The sequence below is a fragment of the Carex rostrata genome, chromosome 28, assembly GCF_964058835.1.
Source record: "Carex rostrata chromosome 28, lpCarRost1.2, whole genome shotgun sequence".
NCBI lineage: Eukaryota > Viridiplantae > Streptophyta > Magnoliopsida > Poales > Cyperaceae > Carex > Carex rostrata.
In genome coordinates, this window is record NC_135945.1 from 947,248 (window position 1) to 971,665 (window position 24,418).

The 24,418-nt window shown below is 43.9% G+C and overlaps 2 protein-coding genes across 7 annotated transcripts in view; both read left to right on the top strand.

The window, feature by feature from the left end:
* The window catches only part of LOC144545534 (cellulose synthase-like protein G2), a 54,826-nt gene that overhangs the window by 21,220 nt on the left and 9,188 nt on the right, over positions 1-24,418 (top strand). The window lies entirely within an intron of this gene.
* On the top strand, positions 223-24,399 carry LOC144545535 (uncharacterized). 5 transcript variants are annotated; one of them, XM_078294103.1, is made up of 5 exons: positions 223-1,007; positions 2,758-2,867; positions 4,963-6,314; positions 12,670-12,779; positions 14,875-15,007. In XM_078294103.1, exons 3-4 carry the CDS (start codon positions 4,970-4,972, stop codon positions 12,753-12,755), a joined length of 1,431 nt encoding a protein of 476 aa, XP_078150229.1. In that variant the 5' UTR covers positions 223-1,007; positions 2,758-2,867; positions 4,963-4,969; the 3' UTR covers positions 12,756-12,779; positions 14,875-15,007. The 5 variants fall into 5 exon arrangements, 4 of the variants coding, with proteins under 4 accessions (XP_078150229.1, XP_078150228.1, XP_078150230.1 ...); XM_078294102.1 differs by lacking the exon at positions 14,875-15,007 and adding an exon at positions 14,221-14,483; XM_078294104.1 differs by lacking the exons at positions 223-1,007; positions 2,758-2,867; positions 4,963-6,314 and adding exons at positions 10,083-10,919; positions 22,582-22,691; positions 24,131-24,399 and having other exon boundaries at positions 14,875-16,226.

Genomic DNA, 24,418 nt, shown 5'->3' on the forward strand with positions numbered 1-24,418 from the left:
TAACGGAACTATGAATTTTGTGTCGTCTGATTTTAAGAGTTAAAAATATGTATACATAAATAAGACACATTTATATATAAAAACAATAATAGATAATATATAAATGTATAAACATAATTATGTACAAGATTAAAAATTTAGTTTAAAAATTTAAAATCTCATCCATTCGTGAATTTCAAAGTTGATCTGATAAATAGATTATATATGTATATATATAAATTAATATCAAATTATTTGTTTGTTCAATGTTAAGAAAATTTACGGAAACCAATTTAGAATTCCAGAAATCATAAACCAATGATCTTAAGTATGCACGAATCTTAGAACCATCCCATTCCTTTGATTTAATTAAATGGAGAGAATAGAGATCAACCAAAATGGAGATGCATTGGAATAAATCCAATTTGATTTACAGATCGGGTCCGCACCCAAAAATTTATGAATTCGTTTGAATTCCTTCTCCTCTCCCGTTCATTTACCCCCCCCACCCTCTCCTTACCTCTCTATCTGTCTCTGACTCCGTGTCTCCAACAGAGGGGTTTCCCTCTCCTCTTGCTTCGACGAGAAGCTTTGCCCGCCTCTCTCTTCTTTGAATTCGATTTGTCTGCACTGTCGCGTCCTTGTCAGTAAATTGGTACCCTGGGTGACTTTTTGCTCTTTGTCAGAAACCTAATCGGTGACCCGCTCACTGTCCCGTCAGACCCGTCTGATTTCGCTTATTAGATGGCTGTGGTCTCATTTGAACGGTTTTTACTCTCTCTCTCTATCCTCTCATGTGTTGAGACAAGTCTACTTCTCTCTCTCTCTATTTTGCCTCTGATTTGAGATTGAAAACCATAGAAATTCTAAGGGCTTTTCTTTGAGCTTGTGTGTATTTTCTGGTGTCTTGTGGTGTCTCCCTTGTGTTAATTCGGTGCTGTTGGTGCTCCTCTTTGCTTGCTGAACGGGCGAGAAGGACTGTTGGTGTCGGCCTCTAAAAATCCCCTGCTTGCAATTCCTTCCTTCCGGTTAGTTGAGCAACTCTTAGTTAGTGTCTTGATTTCGTCTTGCGCGGGTTGTTGATTTTCCCGGCAAGACACTCGTGTGGCTGTGCCTTGCGTCATTGGACCTTTCCCTTGTTCTATTCTTGCTTGGTGCTCTGATTTGTATCTGGTGTGTTTGATTCTGGGACTGTGATCTGTTCGGTGTGTATGGCTGAATTTCCTTGTCTCATGACCTGTTTTGCTGTGTGCCCTGTTCTGGTCCGATTTCTATTTGCACTTCTTGTTGTGTTGTTTATATGGATGTTGCTGGTACTAGTGTACCAGCCTAGTGTAGATACTGGTATGGTTTTGACGTGTTTTACCAGGCTTGGAACTGACAGGGACCAAATCGTAAATTTTTTTTTTTTTTGGAAAAATCTGGGTTTGATTTCATGAAAATCAGATCCTTTGTATGATTAATTAGATGTGAGGGTCTGTTATGCATAAAGTAGGCCCTTGTTGGATTTGTTAACAACTAGGGGCTAAGGTGCAATCTTTTTAATTTATATTGGGCTTGGCCCTTTTGGTTGGTTGGTTCGGCAAAAAAAATGAGTATAAATGAACTTGGAAGTGGATTGTGAAATTTTAATTAAAGGCTTAAACCTTTTCTAAATTATGGGCCTTTAATTAATTTGAGTTGGACCGAAAGGTATAGAGAAATTGACGGATTAAAAGACGGCTTTTAAAATTTAGGTTTTGATAATGTAACCGAATAAAATCGGATGCTTATGTAAACTTAAATTAAATCGGGAGATGATTATACCGTCCAGGGTCTGATGCCTCGATGATGACTCATAACATAATTTGAGCAGATACTATAATAACCCGATTGGACACCTGTATGATCCCGAAACAAACCAAATTAAAACACACAACACATTAAACTAAAATAAAAGTTTTATAAAAAGTTTTAAAGTTAAAATAATTATTTTAAAACATTTTTCGAACTTGTACAAAAATTCGTTGCTAATTAATAAATGACAGTTAATTAGCAACGAAAAATATTCGTTATGGACTTAGATTCGAAACGACTAACTAAACGTAGAAATTTAATTAGTGATAAAAATAACGAATTGCGCGACTTAGAAATAAAATTAGTTAGAAAACACGTAAAATAATTAAAGGCCCTATTTTTAAAATTTTATAAACGAATAACACTTCTAGAATATAAATAGCTTAACTATATTAAAACGGATTATAAAATTCGCAATAATCATATAATTAATAGATTATATTTAAATGATTGCCTTAGGGATTTTAATTGTAAATTAACGTTCAAAACCGAATTTCGAACCCTTTTTAAAATTAATTATAGTCTGATCTAAATAAATCAAGTAGATAGGAAATTAAAATATATTAGTTAAGTGAAAACACGTATAATGTACCGCAACTCTCGAACAATTATTTTATTACGAATAATTCGACATTTGAATTTATACAAGCAATATATCTTCAAATTAAATCATTAGAATATAAATTTAATTAGGATTAAATTAGATTAAATTAGACCAAGGTGAATGATCAATAGTTGACGAACTTATAAATTAAGATTAATGCTAAGCTCAATGACATGAGATTAATTAATTAATATATGCCTAATCAGATCAGTCCGACTGACTGAACCGGTAATTTTATAAAATCGAAATAATCGAGAAATCGACTTGTACATTAATTGGGACGAAGGTTAGAATAAAATTAGCGTAGATTTTAATTAATTTAAGTTACGTGATCACAGATCAGCCGACTCCGTACGAGTTCGACTCGTGGACCGATTCGACTGACCCGCAGTTCGGAGCATACGTGGAGCACGTTGATTATTAGCGACTGAGACTCCAGCCCCCTCAGGTGTGGGATATCTGAATTATTCTTTTCGTGGGCGTACTCTTACCAGTCGATCCATCTGACCTGACATCCGCACTTTATTTTTAAGTAGTTGCATTAAAACTTTAGAGCATGTCTATCTTTTCTGCACTGTAGGTAGAATTGCATAAACCCTGAAAAACTCGAATTTACTGTATTTTAAGAGTAGAGTAATTAAATAATATTATATATATATATATATCTTATTAGAATATTAGGTTATTAGCGGTCTTCTTCTCGTAGAAGACTATATTATTACTTTACGTGCATACGCATGCATTGGTGAGAGCTGAGCAGAGCCGAGTGACTTCGTTCCGTCTTGGTGTCACTTGGCATGGGACGGCCCGACAGCCACTGAGCTGAGGGTCACTTGATCTTTGGATGGCTTTAGGATTTATATTATATGTATAAACTTGATTATGTATTCTTTTCGATTCATTTTACCATTGCGTGCGGGCCGGACTCGAGCCCTGAGGCACGGACGATTCGGGATTTATTCCTTCCCTACATTAGGAGCTACTTTGCCTAGAACGGGATTCCAAGCCGGGTAGTGTTGGGTAGAATCTTGTACGGGGTTCCAGCACCGGTTTGGGTAGAATCCAAAACGGGATTCCAAGCCGGGTAGTGTTGGGTAGAATCTTGTGCGAGGTTCCAGCACCGGTTTGGGTAGAATCCATGTGTGGTGTCCTATTGGTCTGGCCGGACGGTAGAGTTCTCTTCTGCTCATGAGGAAAGAGATTAACTTTTTACGACTTGCATTGTATGATTTCTCCTATTGGATATGTTTGGGTGATGAATCGTAGGTGAGATGACACACCGGATTTTGGTAAAGATATAACCATCGGCTAGTGTGCAGTTCTTGTGGGCAATGCGCGATGTCATTAGGCAACGTGTATCATTGTTCCCTGATCACAGTCCTTGGATTATATTATTCAGATTATTTTGGTAAAGGTATAACCATCGGCTAGTGTGCAGTTCTTGTGGAGCAATGCTCGATGTCACTAGGCAACGTGTATCATTGCACTCTGATCACAGTCCTTGGATTATATTATTCGATTCTTTTGATCCTATTGGCACGGCACGGGGTGATTTACTTTATCCATATTATTATTATTATTATTGTATTTGGACACACAGTGCAATGAGTACTGGATTTCGATTTGATTTATATCCGATATTACACCTTGATTTTATTTTGGGTTATTTCGCATGTTGGCATAATAGAATAATTGCATCATGACATCATTCAAAAGTATTATAAGTTCTATTAGATATTAATATAGGTTCACACATGTGCATATTTTTAATTGTATTCATTTTATAAAATAAAAGTGCTTTGGCCGTAGAGGATCCCTGAGGGGATAATTCTGGGTCACATACTGGGCGATTCGTCGCTCACCCACAAGTTGTTTCGTGGGTTTTAGGTACAGGTTATGGCGGTCCGCAGCAGGAAATGTCAGGAGCTGTCCCCGAGGGCCACATCACTTGACCTAGTTAGGGTTAGGCTTTTGATTAGGTTTACGAGTCCCGTATTTTCTGTGTTATATATACGGGTTCGATAGATCATGTATCCCCTTCTATAGATGGTGTTATTTGGATCCGAGATGGATCGAATTATATGTTATGTATGTGTATGTTTATTTATTTGCTATGTGACTGATGCTTGATATTTATATTATGTTGCTTCCGCTGCTGTTTGATTTATTATTTGTGATTAGCCTTGCGTGCTTAATGATTAATTAAGCACGAGGCGAGGGTGATCACATCTTAAACCAGAATTCCTGGTTTGGGGTGTGACATCCTTAGGGTGGTATCAGAGCTCAGCTTACCGTTATCCTTATGGGCTGAGCTGGGTATCACTCGAAGAAACGAAAGGTCAAGCATAGTCACATGCCAATGATTGAATATATCTATATATATATATATATATATATATATATACACGAGTCAAAGCACTTTAAGCAATACCTTTCAAACGAAAAACTTGCATATAAATACTTATGATCGAAATTCCCTCTTGTCATACGCCCATCTCACACGTATCATGGATCTTACATTTATTGTTACTATTGATTTTCAGTTGCCCCATGGACGATCGCCGCGATCCACGTCCGCGGCGCCGTAGAGCCGCATCTCTGCCGATTGAGCCCCACTCGGAGCTCTCGGTAGGTAGCGCGGGTAGCCGAGCTGGCTCCTCGCAGGCTGCTGGCCATATGGTATACCAGCCTCCACCACCACCACCGCCTCCTTCCTCACCCCGCGGGGGTGGACATTTTCCTTCACCCCCTCGCTCTCCACCACGTAGACGTGGACCGCGTGGACCACCGTCACCACCTCGTGGTGGGATGGACGCTGCACAGCTCATGCGGCAGTTCTTCGAGGGTCTGGCCCAGTTCGCGGGCCAGGGAGCTGTTGCGGGTCGCGACCAGCGCGATCCCTTCTCTACAGCTCACAGAGATTTCATCCGTATTCACACGCCCCGGTTTGATGGGCGTGGCGCTTATACCGTAGCTGAGGAGTGGCTCGCTGCGGTACAGGAGACACTTCGTCTTGCTCGATCTCCTATGGACTACCATACTGAGCTTGCCGCTACACTCCTTGACGGAGATGCCCGTCATTGGTGGGCCTCACGGCAGCCCCAGTACGAGCACGAGGGCCATGAGGGCCCTATACCTTGGACATGGTTTACCACTGCTTTCCGCGCCCGCTTCATGGGTCAGGCACGTCTACGGACCCTTAGGCAGAGCTTTGAGTCTCTCACTCAGGGCAGCTCGACTGTGCGCCACTACGGGTCCCAGTTCATCAGCCTGTCTCGCTATGCTCCCGACTTAGTGGCAGATCCGCAGGATCGCCGCTTGCGTTTCATTGAGGGATTGCAGCCCTCATTGGCATTGCACACGACCGCCTGTTCGAGCACGACCATCGACACCTTGATAGACCACGCGGAGTCGATAGAGAGACTCCAGCACCAGCATCGTAGTGTCCGACCGAGGACCGATTTCACTGCCTCCCAGGGACGAGGTAGGGCTGTCCCCTCCCAGCAGATGGTGAGGCGGCCCCAGTCTCAGCCATTCCGTGGTCTGTCAGGATCAGCAGCTCCTCGCCCACCCTCAGGCGCTTGCTTCATCTGCCAGTCTCCCAACCATTGGGCATATTCATGCCCACAGCGTCCAGGAGGTGGCCAGACTTCTGTCCGAGGTACCACTGCTGGATCCAGAGGTCGTGGTCATGGTACGGTATTTCCCCGCAGCAGCGGTGGCAGCACCCCACAGCGAGGCGGTAGGTTTGGATCTGGAGCCGGTCGTGACTCTGCGCGCATCCATGCTACATTAGGAGAGGAGATCCCGGCTGACGAGACATTCGGCAGGGAGATAATACCAGATCCTCCTACCTTGGACGAGCAGATGCATGAGGACGTGGATCTCATCACGGGTACGTTATTTATATCTAGTAGCCCGGCATACGTACTTATCGATACAGGCGCTAGTCATTCTTTTGTATCAGTTAGTTTCGTTCGTACGCATGAGTGGACTACTGAGCTTAGGGCCTGTGCCATGGAGGTACAGACGCCCCTCGGGAAGCGAGTCCTGGTAGACAGGATTTGCAAGGACCGCAAGGTCCGAATCGCCGATAGGGACCTAGCAGTAGACCTTACGGTATTGGACATGTCTGATTTTGACGTACTGCTGGGTCTAGACTGGTTGGCCACGCATCGCGCTGTAGTCGACTGTGAGAGACACGTCGTACGGTTCGGTCGACCGAACGAGGTTTCGTTCGTCTTCAAGGGCCGAAAGCCAGGGACAGGGATTCCTGTCATACCTGCACTTCGAGCGACTCACTTACTCACGTCTGGATGCAGCGCGTTTCTCGCATCCGTAGTCATGGCCGAGGGCGAGGATGGAGATGGAGATTTAGATAGCGTACAGATAGCGAGGGAGTTTCCTGACGTATTTCCGGAGGAGTTACCTGGGATGCCCCCGGACCGCGAGGTTGAGTTCTGCATAGAGCTACAGCCCGGGACTACACCAGTTGCGCGAGCTCCCTACCGCATGGCACCTGCCGAGCTTAGAGAGCTCAAGACGCAACTCGAGGACCTTCTCGAGAAGGGTTTCATACGACCGAGTACATCTCCTTGGGGAGCTCCTGTCCTCTTCGTGAGGAAGAAGGATGGATCCCTTCGTCTCTGCATCGACTACCGAGAGTTGAACAAGTGTACGGTGCCCAACCGGTATCCTCTACCGCGCATCGATGATTTGTTCGATCAGCTACAGGGTTCACAGGTGTATTCGAAGATCGATCTGCGGTCCGGATATCACCAGATGCGCATTCGGGCGACCGATGTTCCGAAGACCGCATTCCGCACTCGATACGGACACTACGAGTTCCGAGTCATGTCCTTTGGACTGACGAACGCTCCCGCCTACTTCATGAGTCTCATGCACTCAGTTTTTGCAGATTATCTAGACTTATTCGTGGTAGTATTTATCGATGACATCTTGGTCTACTCCAAGAGTCAGGAGGAGCATGCCATGCACTTACGGATGGTGCTACTGCGACTTCGAGAGCATCGGCTATACGCTAAGTTCTCGAAGTGCGCCTTCTGGATCGAGCGAGTTGACTTCCTTGGACACGTGATATCTAGAGATGGATTAGCAGTTGATCCACAGAAGATATCAGCTATTACCGATTGGCAGGCACCCACGAGCGTCACGGAGGTACGGAGTTTCTTGGGGTTAGCGGGCTACTACCGCCGCTTCGTCAAGGATTTCTCACGACTTTCTCTACCGCTGACCCAGCTGCTGCAGAAAGGAGTCAAGTACGAGTGGACTCCTGAGCGTGAGAGTAGCTTCAAGGAGCTCAAGAGTCGGCTCGTTACAGCACCGGTCCTAGCTATGCCTATCTCTGGCATGGAGTATACCGTCTACACGGACGCTTCCCATTGCGGACTAGGATGCGTCCTGATGCAGGATGGCCATGTCATTGCCTACGCCTCGAGGCAGCTGCGCACCCACGAGAGGAACTACCCCACCCACGATTTAGAGCTTGCAGCCGTGATCTTCGCCTTGAAGATCTGGCGTCACTACCTCTATGGTGACAAGTGCAAGATCTACACGGATCACAAGAGCCTCAAGTACGTCTTCACGCAGAAGGAGCTCAATCTTAGACAGCGGAGGTGGCTCGAGTTGATGAAGGACTACCAGCTGGAGATACATTATCATCCAGGGAAGGCCAATGTAGTGGCAGACGCCTTGAGTCGCAAGAGTCGAGGCAATATGGCGGCAATGATCACGCAGCAGCATCATCTGCTCGAGGACATGAGGCGACTGGATTTGTGGGTAACTCCATCCGAGGAGCCGGTATGCGAGGCTAGCAGTAGCCGCGAGATAGTGATAGCATCATTGGTGGTACAGCCGACCTTGATGGATGAGATACGACAGGCTCAGAGTAGTGACTACCGACTCGAGAGGATTCGCGCCACTGTTACATCTGGTTGGAGCACCCCGTTTAGGGTAGACGAGGAGGGCGCTTTGAGATTCCGTGACAGACTATGCGTTCCGGACGCAGCTTCACTCAAGGACAAGATCCTTAAGGAAGCACATGACTCGGTATACGCCATCCATCCTGGCGAGACGAAGATGTATCAAGATCTGAAGAAATACTACTGGTGGAGGAACATGCGCCGAGAGATTGCACTCTTTGTAGCGAAGTGCTTGACCTGTCAAAAGGTTAAAGCCGACCGTCAGAGACCTCCAGGACTCATCCAGCCTCTCAAGAAATCAGAGCAAAAGTTCGACATCATCACCATGGACTTCGTGACTGGTCTACCGAAGACCAAGTCGAAGGATGATGCGATATGGGTCATAGTTGACACTTTGACCAAGGTGGCTCACTTCATCGCCTTCCGATACGGTTTGACTGGAGAGCAGATGGCCATGTTATATATGGTGCACCAGCACCGATTACATGGCGTTCCGACCACGATTATCTCTGATCGCGACCCTCGGTTTACCGCTCGGTTCTGGAAGAGCTTTCACGAGGCTCTCGGGACTGAGGTAGTTTTTAGCACCGCCCATCATCCGCAGACCGACGGTCAGTCAGAGCGTACGATCCAGACGTTAGAGGATATGCTCCGCGCATGTGCGCTGACGATGCGAGGCGATTGGACGGATCATCTGCACATGGCAGAGTTCTCGTATAACAGTAGCTATCACACGAGTATCGGCATGTCACCGTTCGAGGCTATGTACGGACACCGAGTTCGTACTCCTGTTTGTTGGGGGCCTACTAGTGCGATTCGCCCTACCGTACCTCAGTTGATCGAGGAGTGTGCGGATAAGGTGCGAATTATTCAGGATCGGCTGAAGGCGGCTCAGGATCGTCAGAGAAAGTACGCGGATCCGAAGCGTCGAGACTTCAGCATGGAGGTTGGCGAGCACGCCCTTTTACGAGTGTCTCCCCGCAAGGGAGTCATGAGGTTCGGAGTCAAGGGCAAGCTAGCACCACGTTACATAGGCCCGTTTATGATTCTTGAGCGAGTAGGTAGTACCGCATATCGACTTGCATTACCTCCGTCTCTTGCTGGTGTACACGATGTCTTTCACGTATCTCAGTTGCGACGCTACATGAGAGGCGAGTCACATGTTTTAGAGTACGAGCCGCTACAGGTGGCTCAGGACTTGACCTACGAGGCCCGTCCGATACACATTCTGGACGCACAGGATACACAGCTACGGAGACGAGTTATTCGCCGGGTACTAGTGCAGTGGGAGTATCATACTCCACGAGAGGCGACTTGGGAGCTCGAGGATGAGATGCGGGAGCGATACCCTCATCTATTCGGATCGACGGAGTAGTCCCATGACGTTCGGGACGAACTTTTTATTTGGGGGGGAGGTTGTTATATTCCGAAATTTTAAAATGTGATTAAAATGCTAAAAACAAACTTTACACTAAATAAAAATTTTCTAACTAAACTAATGATCTTCCAAACTATCTGATTTATTTTAATCCAATCTAAAATATCAAAATATAACGGAACTATGAATTTTGTGTCGTCTGATTTTAAGAGTTAAAAATATGTATACATAAATAAGACACATTTATATATAAAAACAATAATAGATAATATATAAATGTATAAACATAATTATGTACAAGATTAAAAATTTAGTTTAAAAATTTAAAATCTCATCCATTCGTGAATTTCAAAGTTGATCTGATAAATAGATTATATATGTATATATATAAATTAATATCAAATTATTTGTTTGTTCAATGTTAAGAAAATTTACGGAAACCAATTTAGAATTCCAGAAATCATAAACCAATGATCTTAAGTATGCACGAATCTTAGAACCATCCCATTCCTTTGATTTAATTAAATGGAGAGAATAGAGATCAACCAAAATGGAGATGCATTGGAATAAATCCAATTTGATTTACAGATCGGGTCCGCACCCAAAAATTTATGAATTCGTTTGAATTCCTTCTCCTCTCCCGTTCATTTACCCCCCCCACCCTCTCCTTACCTCTCTATCTGTCTCTGACTCCGTGTCTCCAACAGAGGGGTTTCCCTCTCCTCTTGCTTCGACGAGAAGCTTTGCCCGCCTCTCTCTTCTTTGAATTCGATTTGTCTGCACTGTCGCGTCCTTGTCAGTAAATTGGTACCCTGGGTGACTTTTTGCTCTTTGTCAGAAACCTAATCGGTGACCCGCTCACTGTCCCGTCAGACCCGTCTGATTTCGCTTATTAGATGGCTGTGGTCTCATTTGAACGGTTTTTACTCTCTCTCTCTATCCTCTCATGTGTTGAGACAAGTCTACTTCTCTCTCTCTCTATTTTGCCTCTGATTTGAGATTGAAAACCATAGAAATTCTAAGGGCTTTTCTTTGAGCTTGTGTGTATTTTCTGGTGTCTTGTGGTGTCTCCCTTGTGTTAATTCGGTGCTGTTGGTGCTCCTCTTTGCTTGCTGAACGGGCGAGAAGGACTGTTGGTGTCGGCCTCTAAAAATCCCCTGCTTGCAATTCCTTCCTTCCGGTTAGTTGAGCAACTCTTAGTTAGTGTCTTGATTTCGTCTTGCGCGGGTTGTTGATTTTCCCGGCAAGACACTCGTGTGGCTGTGCCTTGCGTCATTGGACCTTTCCCTTGTTCTATTCTTGCTTGGTGCTCTGATTTGTATCTGGTGTGTTTGATTCTGGGACTGTGATCTGTTCGGTGTGTATGGCTGAATTTCCTTGTCTCATGACCTGTTTTGCTGTGTGCCCTGTTCTGGTCCGATTTCTATTTGCACTTCTTGTTGTGTTGTTTATATGGATGTTGCTGGTACTAGTGTACCAGCCTAGTGTAGATACTGGTATGGTTTTGACGTGTTTTACCAGGCTTGGAACTGACAGGGACCAAATCGTAAATTTTTTTTTTTTTTGGAAAAATCTGGGTTTGATTTCATGAAAATCAGATCCTTTGTATGATTAATTAGATGTGAGGGTCTGTTATGCATAAAGTAGGCCCTTGTTGGATTTGTTAACAACTAGGGGCTAAGGTGCAATCTTTTTAATTTATATTGGGCTTGGCCCTTTTGGTTGGTTGGTTCGGCAAAAAAAATGAGTATAAATGAACTTGGAAGTGGATTGTGAAATTTTAATTAAAGGCTTAAACCTTTTCTAAATTATGGGCCTTTAATTAATTTGAGTTGGACCGAAAGGTATAGAGAAATTGACGGATTAAAAGACGGCTTTTAAAATTTAGGTTTTGATAATGTAACCGAATAAAATCGGATGCTTATGTAAACTTAAATTAAATCGGGAGATGATTATACCGTCCAGGGTCTGATGCCTCGATGATGACTCATAACATAATTTGAGCAGATACTATAATAACCCGATTGGACACCTGTATGATCCCGAAACAAACCAAATTAAAACACACAACACATTAAACTAAAATAAAAGTTTTATAAAAAGTTTTAAAGTTAAAATAATTATTTTAAAACATTTTTCGAACTTGTACAAAAATTCGTTGCTAATTAATAAATGACAGTTAATTAGCAACGAAAAATATTCGTTATGGACTTAGATTCGAAACGACTAACTAAACGTAGAAATTTAATTAGTGATAAAAATAACGAATTGCGCGACTTAGAAATAAAATTAGTTAGAAAACACGTAAAATAATTAAAGGCCCTATTTTTAAAATTTTATAAACGAATAACACTTCTAGAATATAAATAGCTTAACTATATTAAAACGGATTATAAAATTCGCAATAATCATATAATTAATAGATTATATTTAAATGATTGCCTTAGGGATTTTAATTGTAAATTAACGTTCAAAACCGAATTTCGAACCCTTTTTAAAATTAATTATAGTCTGATCTAAATAAATCAAGTAGATAGGAAATTAAAATATATTAGTTAAGTGAAAACACGTATAATGTACCGCAACTCTCGAACAATTATTTTATTACGAATAATTCGACATTTGAATTTATACAAGCAATATATCTTCAAATTAAATCATTAGAATATAAATTTAATTAGGATTAAATTAGATTAAATTAGACCAAGGTGAATGATCAATAGTTGACGAACTTATAAATTAAGATTAATGCTAAGCTCAATGACATGAGATTAATTAATTAATATATGCCTAATCAGATCAGTCCGACTGACTGAACCGGTAATTTTATAAAATCGAAATAATCGAGAAATCGACTTGTACATTAATTGGGACGAAGGTTAGAATAAAATTAGCGTAGATTTTAATTAATTTAAGTTACGTGATCACAGATCAGCCGACTCCGTACGAGTTCGACTCGTGGACCGATCCGACTGACCCGCAGTTCGGAGCATACGTGGAGCACGTTGATTATTAGCGACTGAGACTCCAGCCCCCTCAGGTGTGGGATATCTGAATTATTCTTTTCGTGGGCGTACTCTTACCAGTCGATCCATCTGACCTGACATCCGCACTTTATTTTTAAGTAGTTGCATTAAAACTTTAGAGCATGTCTATCTTTTCTGCACTGTAGGTAGAATTGCATAAACCCTGAAAAACTCGAATTTACTGTATTTTAAGAGTAGAGTAATTAAATAATATTATATATATATATATATATCTTATTAGAATATTAGGTTATTAGCGGTCTTCTTCTCGTAGAAGACTATATTATTACTTTACGTGCATACGCATGCATTGGTGAGAGCTGAGCAGAGCCGAGTGACTTCGTTCCGTCTTGGTGTCACTTGGCATGGGACGGCCCGACAGCCACTGAGCTGAGGGTCACTTGATCTTTGGATGGCTTTAGGATTTATATTATATGTATAAACTTGATTATGTATTCTTTTCGATTCATTTTACCATTGCGTGCGGGCCGGACTCGAGCCCTGAGGCACGGACGATTCGGGATTTATTCCTTCCCTACATTAGGAGCTACTTTGCCTAGAACGGGATTCCAAGCCGGGTAGTGTTGGGTAGAATCTTGTACGGGGTTCCAGCACCGGTTTGGGTAGAATCCAAAACGGGATTCCAAGCCGGGTAGTGTTGGGTAGAATCTTGTGCGAGGTTCCAGCACCGGTTTGGGTAGAATCCATGTGTGGTGTCCTATTGGTCTGGCCGGACGGTAGAGTTCTCTTCTGCTCATGAGGAAAGAGATTAACTTTTTACGACTTGCATTGTATGATTTCTCTTATTGGATATGTTTGGGTGATGAATCGTAGGTGAGATGACACACCGGATTTTGGTAAAGATATAACCATCGGCTAGTGTGCAGTTCTTGTGGGCAATGCGCGATGTCATTAGGCAACGTGTATCATTGTTCCCTGATCACAGTCCTTGGATTATATTATTCAGATTATTTTGGTAAAGGTATAACCATCGGCTAGTGTGCAGTTCTTGTGGAGCAATGCTCGATGTCACTAGGCAACGTGTATCATTGCACTCTGATCACAGTCCTTGGATTATATTATTCGATTCTTTTGATCCTATTGGCACGGCACGGGGTGATTTACTTTATCCATATTATTATTATTATTATTGTATTTGGACACACAGTGCAATGAGTACTGGATTTCGATTTGATTTATATCCGATATTACACCTTGATTTTATTTTGGGTTATTTCGCATGTTGGCATAATAGAATAATTGCATCATGACATCATTCAAAAGTATTATAAGTTCTATTAGATATTAATATAGGTTCACACATGTGCATATTTTTAATTGTATTCATTTTATAAAATAAAAGTGCTTTGGCCGTAGAGGATCCCTGAGGGGATAATTCTGGGTCACATACTGGGCGATTCGTCGCTCACCCACAAGTTGTTTCGTGGGTTTTAGGTACAGGTTATGGCGGTCCGCAGCAGGAAATGTCAGGAGCTGTCCCCGAGGGCCACATCACTTGACCTAGTTAGGGTTAGGCTTTTGATTAGGTTTACGAGTCCCGTATTTTCTGTGTTATATATACGGGTTCGATAGATCATGTATCCCCTTCTATAGATGGTGTTATTTGGATCCGAGATGGATCGAATTATATGTTATGTATGTGTATGTTTATTTATTTGCTATGTGACTGATGCTTGATATTTATATTATGTTGCTTCCGCTGCTGTTTGATTTATTATTTGTGATTAGCCTTGCGTGCTTAATGATTAATTAAGCACGAGGCGAGGGTGATCACATCTTAAACCAGAATTCCTGGTTTGGGGTGTGACATCCTTAGGGTGGTATCAGAGCTCAGCTTACCGTTATCCTTATGGGCTGAGCTGGGTATCACTCGAAGAAACGAAAGGTCAAGCATAGTCACATGCCAATGATTGAATATATCTATATATATATATATATATATATATATACACGAGTCAAAGCACTTTAAGCAATACCTTTCAAACGAAAAACTTGCATATAAATACTTATGATCGAAATTCCCTCTTGTCATACGCCCATCTCACACGTATCATGGATCTTACATTTATTGTTACTATTGATTTTCAGTTGCCCCATGGACGATCGCCGCGATCCACGTCCGCGGCGCCGTAGAGCCGCATCTCTGCCGATTGAGCCCCACTCGGAGCTCTCGGTAGGTAGCGCGGGTAGCCGAGCTGGCTCCTCGCAGGCTGCTGGCCATATGGTATACCAGCCTCCACCACCACCACCGCCTCCTTCCTCACCCCGCGGGGGTGGACATTTTCCTTCACCCCCTCGCTCTCCACCACGTAGACGTGGACCGCGTGGACCACCGTCACCACCTCGTGGTGGGATGGACGCTGCACAGCTCATGCGGCAGTTCTTCGAGGGTCTGGCCCAGTTCGCGGGCCAGGGAGCTGTTGCGGGTCGCGACCAGCGCGATCCCTTCTCTACAGCTCACAGAGATTTCATCCGTATTCACACGCCCCGGTTTGATGGGCGTGGCGCTTATACCGTAGCTGAGGAGTGGCTCGCTGCGGTACAGGAGACACTTCGTCTTGCTCGATCTCCTATGGACTACCATACTGAGCTTGCCGCTACACTCCTTGACGGAGATGCCCGTCATTGGTGGGCCTCACGGCAGCCCCAGTACGAGCACGAGGGCCATGAGGGCCCTATACCTTGGACATGGTTTACCACTGCTTTCCGCGCCCGCTTCATGGGTCAGGCACGTCTACGGACCCTTAGGCAGAGCTTTGAGTCTCTCACTCAGGGCAGCTCGACTGTGCGCCACTACGGGTCCCAGTTCATCAGCCTGTCTCGCTATGCTCCCGACTTAGTGGCAGATCCGCAGGATCGCCGCTTGCGTTTCATTGAGGGATTGCAGCCCTCATTGGCATTGCACACGACCGCCTGTTCGAGCACGACCATCGACACCTTGATAGACCACGCGGAGTCGATAGAGAGACTCCAGCACCAGCATCGTAGTGTCCGACCGAGGACCGATTTCACTGCCTCCCAGGGACGAGGTAGGGCTGTCCCCTCCCAGCAGATGGTGAGGCGGCCCCAGTCTCAGCCATTCCGTGGTCTGTCAGGATCAGCAGCTCCTCGCCCACCCTCAGGCGCTTGCTTCATCTGCCAGTCTCCCAACCATTGGGCATATTCATGCCCACAGCGTCCAGGAGGTGGCCAGACTTCTGTCCGAGGTACCACTGCTGGATCCAGAGGTCGTGGTCATGGTACGGTATTTCCCCGCAGCAGCGGTGGCAGCACCCCACAGCGAGGCGGTAGGTTTGGATCTGGAGCCGGTCGTGACTCTGCGCGCATCCATGCTACATTAGGAGAGGAGATCCCGGCTGACGAGACATTCGGCAGGGAGATACTACCAGATCCTCCTACCTTGGACGAGCAGATGCATGAGGACGTGGATCTCATCACGGGTACGTTATTTATATCTAGTAGCCCGGCATACGTACTTATCGATACAGGCGCTAGTCATTCTTTTGTATCAGTTAGTTTCGTTCGTACGCATGAGTGGACTACTGAGCTTAGGGCCTGTGCCATGGAGGTACAGACGCCCCTCGGGAAGCGAGTCCTGGTAGACAGGATTTGCAAGGACCGCAAGGTCCGAATCGCCAATAGGGACCTAGCAGTAGACCTTACGGTATTGGACATGTCTGATTTTGACGTACTGCTGGGTCTAGACTGGTTGGCCACGCATCGCGCTGTAGTCGACTGTGAGAGACACGTCGTACGGTTCGGTCGACCGAACGAGGTTTCGTTCGTCTTCAAGGGCCGAAAGCCAGGGACAGGGATTCCTGTCATACCTGCACTTCGAGCGACTCACTTACTCACGTCTGGATGCAGCGCGTTTCTCGCATCCGTAGTCATGGCCGAGGGCGAGGATGGAGATGGAGATTTAGATAGCGTACAGATAGCGAGGGAGTTTCCTGACGTATTTCCGGAGGAGTTACCTGGGATGCCCCCGGACCGCGAGGTTGAGTTCTGCATAGAGCTACAGCCCGGGACTACACCAGTTGCGCGAGCTCCCTACCGCATGGCACCTGCCGAGCTTAGAGAGCTCAAGACGCAACTCGAGGACCTTCTCGAGAAGGGTTTCATACGACCGAGTACATCTCCTTGGGGAGCTCCTGTCCTCTTCGTGAGGAAGAAGGATGGATCCCTTCGTCTCTGCATCGACTACCGAGAGTTGAACAAGTGTACGGTGCCCAACCGGTATCCTCTACCGCGCATCGATGATTTGTTCGATCAGCTACAGGGTTCACAGGTGTATTCGAAGATCGATCTGCGGTCCGGATATCACCAGATGCGCATTCGGGCGACCGATGTTCCGAAGACCGCATTCCGCACTCGATACGGACACTACGAGTTCCGAGTCATGTCCTTTGGACTGACGAACGCTCCCGCCTACTTCATGAGTCTCATGCACTCAGTTTTTGCAGATTATCTAGACTTATTCGTGGTAGTATTTATCGATGACATCTTGGTCTACTCCAAGAGTCAGGAGGAGCATGCCATGCACTTACGGATGGTGCTACTGCGACTTCGAGAGCATCGGCTATACGCTAAGTTCTCGAAGTGCGCCTTCTAGATCGAGCGAGTTGACTTCCTTGGACACGTGATATCTAGAGATGGATTAGCAGTTGATCCACAGAAGATATCAGCTATTACCGATTGGCAGGCACCCACGAGCGTCACGGAGGTACGGAGTTTCTTGGGGTTAGCGGGCTACTACCGCCGCTTCGTCAAGGATTTCTCACGACTTTCTCTACCGCTGACCCAGCTGCTGCAGAAAGGAGTCAAGTACGAGTGGACTCCTGAGCGTGAGAGTAGCTTCAAGGAGCTCAAGAGTCGGCTCGTTACAGCACCGGTCCTAGCTATGCCTATCTCTGGCATGGAGTATACCGTCTACACGGACGCTTCCCATTGCGGACTAGGATGCGTCCTGATGCAGGATGGCCATGTCATTGCCTACGCCTCGAGGCAGCTGCGCACCCACGAGAGGAACTACCCCACCCACGATTTAGAGCTTGCAGCCGTGATCTTCGCCTTGAAGATCTGGCGTCACTACCTCTATGGTGACAAGTGCAAGATCTACACGGATCACAAGAGCCTCAAGTACGTCTTCACGCAGAAGGAGCTCAATCTTAGACAGCGGAGGTGGCTCGAGTTGATGAAGGACTACCAGCTGGAGATACATTATCATCCAGGGAAGGCCAATGTAGTGGCAGACGCCTTGAGTCGCAAGAGTCGAGGCAATATGGCGGCAATGATCACGCAGCAGCATCATCTGCTCGAGGACATGAGGCGACTGGATTTGTGGGTAACTCCATCCGAGGAGCCGGTATGCGAGGCTAGCAGTAGCCGCGAGATAGTGATAGCATCATTGGTGGTACAGCCGACCTTGATGGATGAGATACGACAGGCTCAGAGTAGTGACTACCGACTCGAGAGGATTCGCGCCACTGTTACATCTGGTTGGAGCACCCCGTTTAGGGTAGACGAGGAGGGCGCTTTGAGATTCCGTGACAGACTATGCGTTCCGGACGCAGCTTCACTCAAGGACAAGATCCTTAAGGAAGCACATGACTCGGTATACGCCATCCATCCTGGCGAGACGAAGATGTATCAAGATCTGAAGAAATACTACTGGTGGAGGAACATGCGCCGAGAGATTGCACTCTTTGTAGCGAAGTGCTTGACCTGTCAAAAGGTTAAAGCCGACCGTCAGAGACCTCCAGGACTCATCCAGCCTCTCAAGAAATCAGAGCAAAAGTTCGACATCATCACCATGGACTTCGTGACTGGTCTACCGAAGACCAAGTCGAAGGATGATGCGATATGGGTCATAGTTGACACTTTGACCAAGGTGGCTCACTTCATCGCCTTCCGATACGGTTTGACTGGAGAGCAGATGGCCATGTTATATATGGTGCACCAGCACCGATTACATGGCGTTCCGACCACGATTATCTCTGATCGCGACCCTCGGTTTACCGCTCGGTTCTGGAAGAGCTTTCACGAGGCTCTCGGGACTGAGGTAGTTTTTAGCACCGCCCATCATCCGCAGACCGACGGTCAGTCAGAGCGTACGATCCAGACGTTAGAGGATATGCTCCGCGCATGTGCGCTGACGATGCGAGGCGATTGGACGGATCATCTGCACATGGCAGAGTTCTCGTATAACAGTAGCTATCACACGAGTATCGGCATGTCACCGTTCGAGGCTATGTACGGACACCGAGTTCGTACTCCTGTTTGTTGGGGGCCTACTAGTGCGATTCGCCCTACCGTACCTCAGTTGATCGAGGAGTGTGCGGATAAGGTGCGAATTATTCAGGATCGGCTGAAGGCGGCTCAGGATCGTCAGAGAAAGTACGCGGATCCGAAGCGTCGAGACTTCAGCATGGAGGTTGGCGAGCACGCCCTTTTACGAGTGTCTCCCCGCAAGGGAGTCATGAGGTTCGGAGTCAAGGGCAAGCTAGCACCACGTTACATAGGCCCGTTTATGATTCTTGAGCGAGTAGGTAGTACCGCATATCGACTTGCATTACCTCCGTCTCTTGCTGGTGTACACGATGTCTTTCACGTATCTCAGTTGCGACGCTACATGAGAGGCGAGTCACATGTTTTAGAGTACGAGCTGCTACAGGTGGCTCAGGACTTGACCTACGAGGCCCGTCCGATACACATTCTGGACGCACAGGATACACAGCTACGGAGACGAGTTATTCGCCGGGTACTAGTGCAGTGGGAGTATCATACTCCACGAGAGGCGACTTGGGAGCTCGAGGATGAGATGCGGGAGCGATACCCTCATCTATTCGGATCGACGGAGTAGTCCCATGACGTTCGGGACGAACTTTTTATTTGGGGGGGAGGTTGTTATATTCCGAAATTTTAAAATGTGATTAAAATGCTAAAAACAAACTTTACACTAAATAAAAATTTTCTAACTAAACTAATGATCTTCCAAACTATCTGATTTATTTTAATCCAATCTAAAATATCAAAATATAACGGAACTATGAATTTTGTGTCGTCTGATTTTAAGAGTTAAAAATATGTATACATAAATAAGACACATTTATATATAAAAACAATAATAGATAATATATAAATGTATAAACATAATTATGTACAAGATTAAAAATTTAGTTTAAAAATTTAAAATCTCATCCATTCGTGAATTTCAAAGTTGATCTGATAAATAGATTATATATGTATATATATAAATTAATATCAAATTATTTGTTTGTTCAATGTTAAGAAAATTTACGGAAACCAATTTAGAATTCCAGAAATCATAAACCAATGATCTTAAGTATGCACGAATCTTAGAACCATCCCATTCCTTTGATTTAATTAAATGGAGAGAATAGAGATCAACCAAAATGGAGATGCATTGGAATAAATCCAATTTGATTTACAGATCGGGTCCGCACCCAAAAATTTATGAATTCGTTTGAATTCCTTCTCCTCTCCCGTTCATTTACCCCCCCCACCCTCTCCTTACCTCTCTATCTGTCTCTGACTCCGTGTCTCCAACAGAGGGGTTTCCCTCTCCTCTTGCTTCGACGAGAAGCTTTGCCCGCCTCTCTCTTCTTTGAATTCGATTTGTCTGCACTGTCGCGTCCTTGTCAGTAAATTGGTACCCTGGGTGACTTTTTGCTCTTTGTCAGAAACCTAATCGGTGACCCGCTCACTGTCCCGTCAGACCCGTCTGATTTCGCTTATTAGATGGCTGTGGTCTCATTTGAACGGTTTTTACTCTCTCTCTCTATCCTCTCATGTGTTGAGACAAGTCTACTTCTCTCTCTCTCTATTTTGCCTCTGATTTGAGATTGAAAACCATAGAAATTCTAAGGGCTTTTCTTTGAGCTTGTGTGTATTTTCTGGTGTCTTGTGGTGTCTCCCTTGTGTTAATTCGGTGCTGTTGGTGCTCCTCTTTGCTTGCTGAACGGGCGAGAAGGACTGTTGGTGTCGGCCTCTAAAAATCCCCTGCTTGCAATTCCTTCCTTCCGGTTAGTTGAGCAACTCTTAGTTAGTGTCTTGATTTCGTCTTGCGCGGGTTGTTGATTTTCCCGGCAAGACACTCGTGTGGCTGTGCCTTGCGTCATTGGACCTTTCCCTTGTTCTATTCTTGCTTGGTGCTCTGATTTGTATCTGGTGTGTTTGATTCTGGGACTGTGATCTGTTCGGTGTGTATGGCTGAATTTCCTTGTCTCATGACCTGTTTTGCTGTGTGCCCTGTTCTGGTCCGATTTCTATTTGCACTTCTTGTTGTGTTGTTTATATGGATGTTGCTGGTACTAGTGTACCAGCCTAGTGTAGATACTGGTATGGTTTTGACGTGTTTTACCAGGCTTGGAACTGACAGGGACCAAATCGTAAATTTTTTTTTTTTTTGGAAAAATCTGGGTTTGATTTCATGAAAATCAGATCCTTTGTATGATTAATTAGATGTGAGGGTCTGTTATGCATAAAGTAGGCCCTTGTTGGATTTGTTAACAACTAGGGGCTAAGGTGCAATCTTTTTAATTTATATTGGGCTTGGCCCTTTTGGTTGGTTGGTTCGGCAAAAAAAATGAGTATAAATGAACTTGGAAGTGGATTGTGAAATTTTAATTAAAGGCTTAAACCTTTTCTAAATTATGGGCCTTTAATTAATTTGAGTTGGACCGAAAGGTATAGAGAAATTGACGGATTAAAAGACGGCTTTTAAAATTTAGGTTTTGATAATGTAACCGAATAAAATCGGATGCTTATGTAAACTTAAATTAAATCGGGAGATGATTATACCGTCCAGGGTCTGATGCCTCGATGATGACTCATAACATAATTTGAGCAGATACTATAATAACCCGATTGGACACCTGTATGATCCCGAAACAAACCAAATTAAAACACACAACACATTAAACTAAAATAAAAGTTTTATAAAAAGTTTTAAAGTTAAAATAATTATTTTAAAACATTTTTCGAACTTGTACAAAAATTCGTTGCTAATTAATAAATGACAGTTAATTAGCAACGAAAAATATTCGTTATGGACTTAGATTCGAAACGACTAACTAAACGTAGAAATTTAATTAGTGATAAAAATAACGAATTGCGCGACTTAGAAATAAAATTAGTTAGAAAACACGTAAAATAATTAAAGGCCCTATTTTTAAAATTTTATAAACGAATAACACTTCTAGAATATAAATAGCTTAACTATATTAAAACGGATTATAAAATTCGCAATAATCATATAATTAATAGATTATATTTAAATGATTGCCTTAGGGATTTTAATTGTAAATTAACGTTCAAAACCGAATTTCGAACCCTTTTTAAAATTAATTATAGTCTGATCTAAATAAATCAAGTAGATAGGAAATTAAAATATATTAGTTAAGTGAAAACACGTATAATGTACCGCAACTCTCGAACAATTATTTTATTACGAATAATTCGACATTTGAATTTATACAAGCAATATATCTTCAAATTAAATCATTAGAATATAAATTTAATTAGGATTAAATTAGATTAAATTAGACCAAGGTGAATGATCAATAGTTGACGAACTTATAAATTAAGATTAATGCTAAGCTCAATGACATGAGATTAATTAATTAATATATGCCTAATCAGATCAGTCCGACTGACTGAACCGGTAATTTTATAAAATTGAAATAATCGAGAAATCGACTTGTACATTAATTGGGACGAAGGTTAGAATAAAATTAGCGTAGATTTTAATTAATTTAAGTTACGTGATCACAGATCAGCCGACTCCGTACGAGTTCGACTCGTGGACCGATCCGACTGACCCGCAGTTCGGAGCATACGTGGAGCACGTTGATTATTAGCGACTGAGACTCCAGCCCCCTCAGGTGTGGGATATCTGAATTATTCTTTTCGTGGGCGTACTCTTACTAGTCGATCCATCTGACCTGACATCCGCACTTTATTTTTAAGTAGTTGCATTAAAACTTTAGAGCATGTCTATCTTTTCTGCACTGTAGGTAGAATTGCATAAACCCTGAAAAACTCGAATTTACTGTATTTTAAGAGTAGAGTAATTAAATAATATTATATATATATATATATCTTATTAGAATATTAGGTTATTAGCGGTCTTCTTCTCGTAGAAGACTATATTATTACTTTACGTGCATACGCATGCATTGGTGAGAGCTGAGCAGAGCCGAGTGACTTCGTTCCGTCTTGGTGTCACTTGGCATGGGACGGCCCGACAGCCACTGAGCTGAGGGTCACTTGATCTTTGGATGGCTTTAGGATTTATATTATATGTATAAACTTGATTATGTATTCTTTTCGATTCATTTTACCATTGCGTGCGGGCCGGACTCGAGCCCTGAGGCACGGACGATTCGGGATTTATTCCTTCCCTACATTAGGAGCTACTTTGCCTAGAACGGGATTCCAAGCCGGGTAGTGTTGGGTAGAATCTTGTACGGGGTTCCAGCACCGGTTTGGGTAGAATCCAAAACGGGATTCCAAGCCGGGTAGTGTTGGGTAGAATCTTGTGCGAGGTTCCAGCACCGGTTTGGGTAGAATCCATGTGTGGTGTCCTATTGGTCTGGCCGGACGGTAGAGTTCTCTTCTGCTCATGAGGAAAGAGATTAACTTTTTACGACTTGCATTGTATGATTTCTCCTATTGGATATGTTTGGGTGATGAATCGTAGGTGAGATGACACACCGGATTTTGGTAAAGATATAACCATCGGCTAGTGTGCAGTTCTTGTGGGCAATGCGCGATGTCATTAGGCAACGTGTATCATTGTTCCCTGATCACAGTCCTTGGATTATATTATTCAGATTATTTTGGTAAAGGTATAACCATCGGCTAGTGTGCAGTTCTTGTGGAGCAATGCTCGATGTCACTAGGCAACGTGTATCATTGCACTCTGATCACAGTCCTTGGATTATATTATTCGATTCTTTTGATCCTATTGGCACGGCACGGGGTGATTTACTTTATCCATATTATTATTATTATTATTGTATTTGGACACACAGTGCAATGAGTACTGGATTTCGATTTGATTTATATCCGATATTACACCTTGATTTTATTTTGGGTTATTTCGCATGTTGGCATAATAGAATAATTGCATCATGACATCATTCAAAAGTATTATAAGTTCTATTAGATATTAATATAGGTTCACACATGTGCATATTTTTAATTGTATTCATTTTATAAAATAAAAGTGCTTTGGCCGTAGAGGATCCCTGAGGGGATAATTCTGGGTCACATACTGGGCGATTCGTCGCTCACCCACAAGTTGTTTCGTGGGTTTTAGGTACAGGTTATGGCGGTCCGCAGCAGGAAATGTCAGGAGCTGTCCCCGAGGGCCACATCACTTGACCTAGTTAGGGTTAGGCTTTTGATTAGGTTTACGAGTCCCGTATTTTCTGTGTTATATATACGGGTTCGATAGATCATGTATCCCCTTCTATAGATGGTGTTATTTGGATCCGAGATGGATCGAATTATATGTTATGTATGTGTATGTTTATTTATTTGCTATGTGACTGATGCTTGATATTTATATTATGTTGCTTCCGCTGCTGTTTGATTTATTATTTGT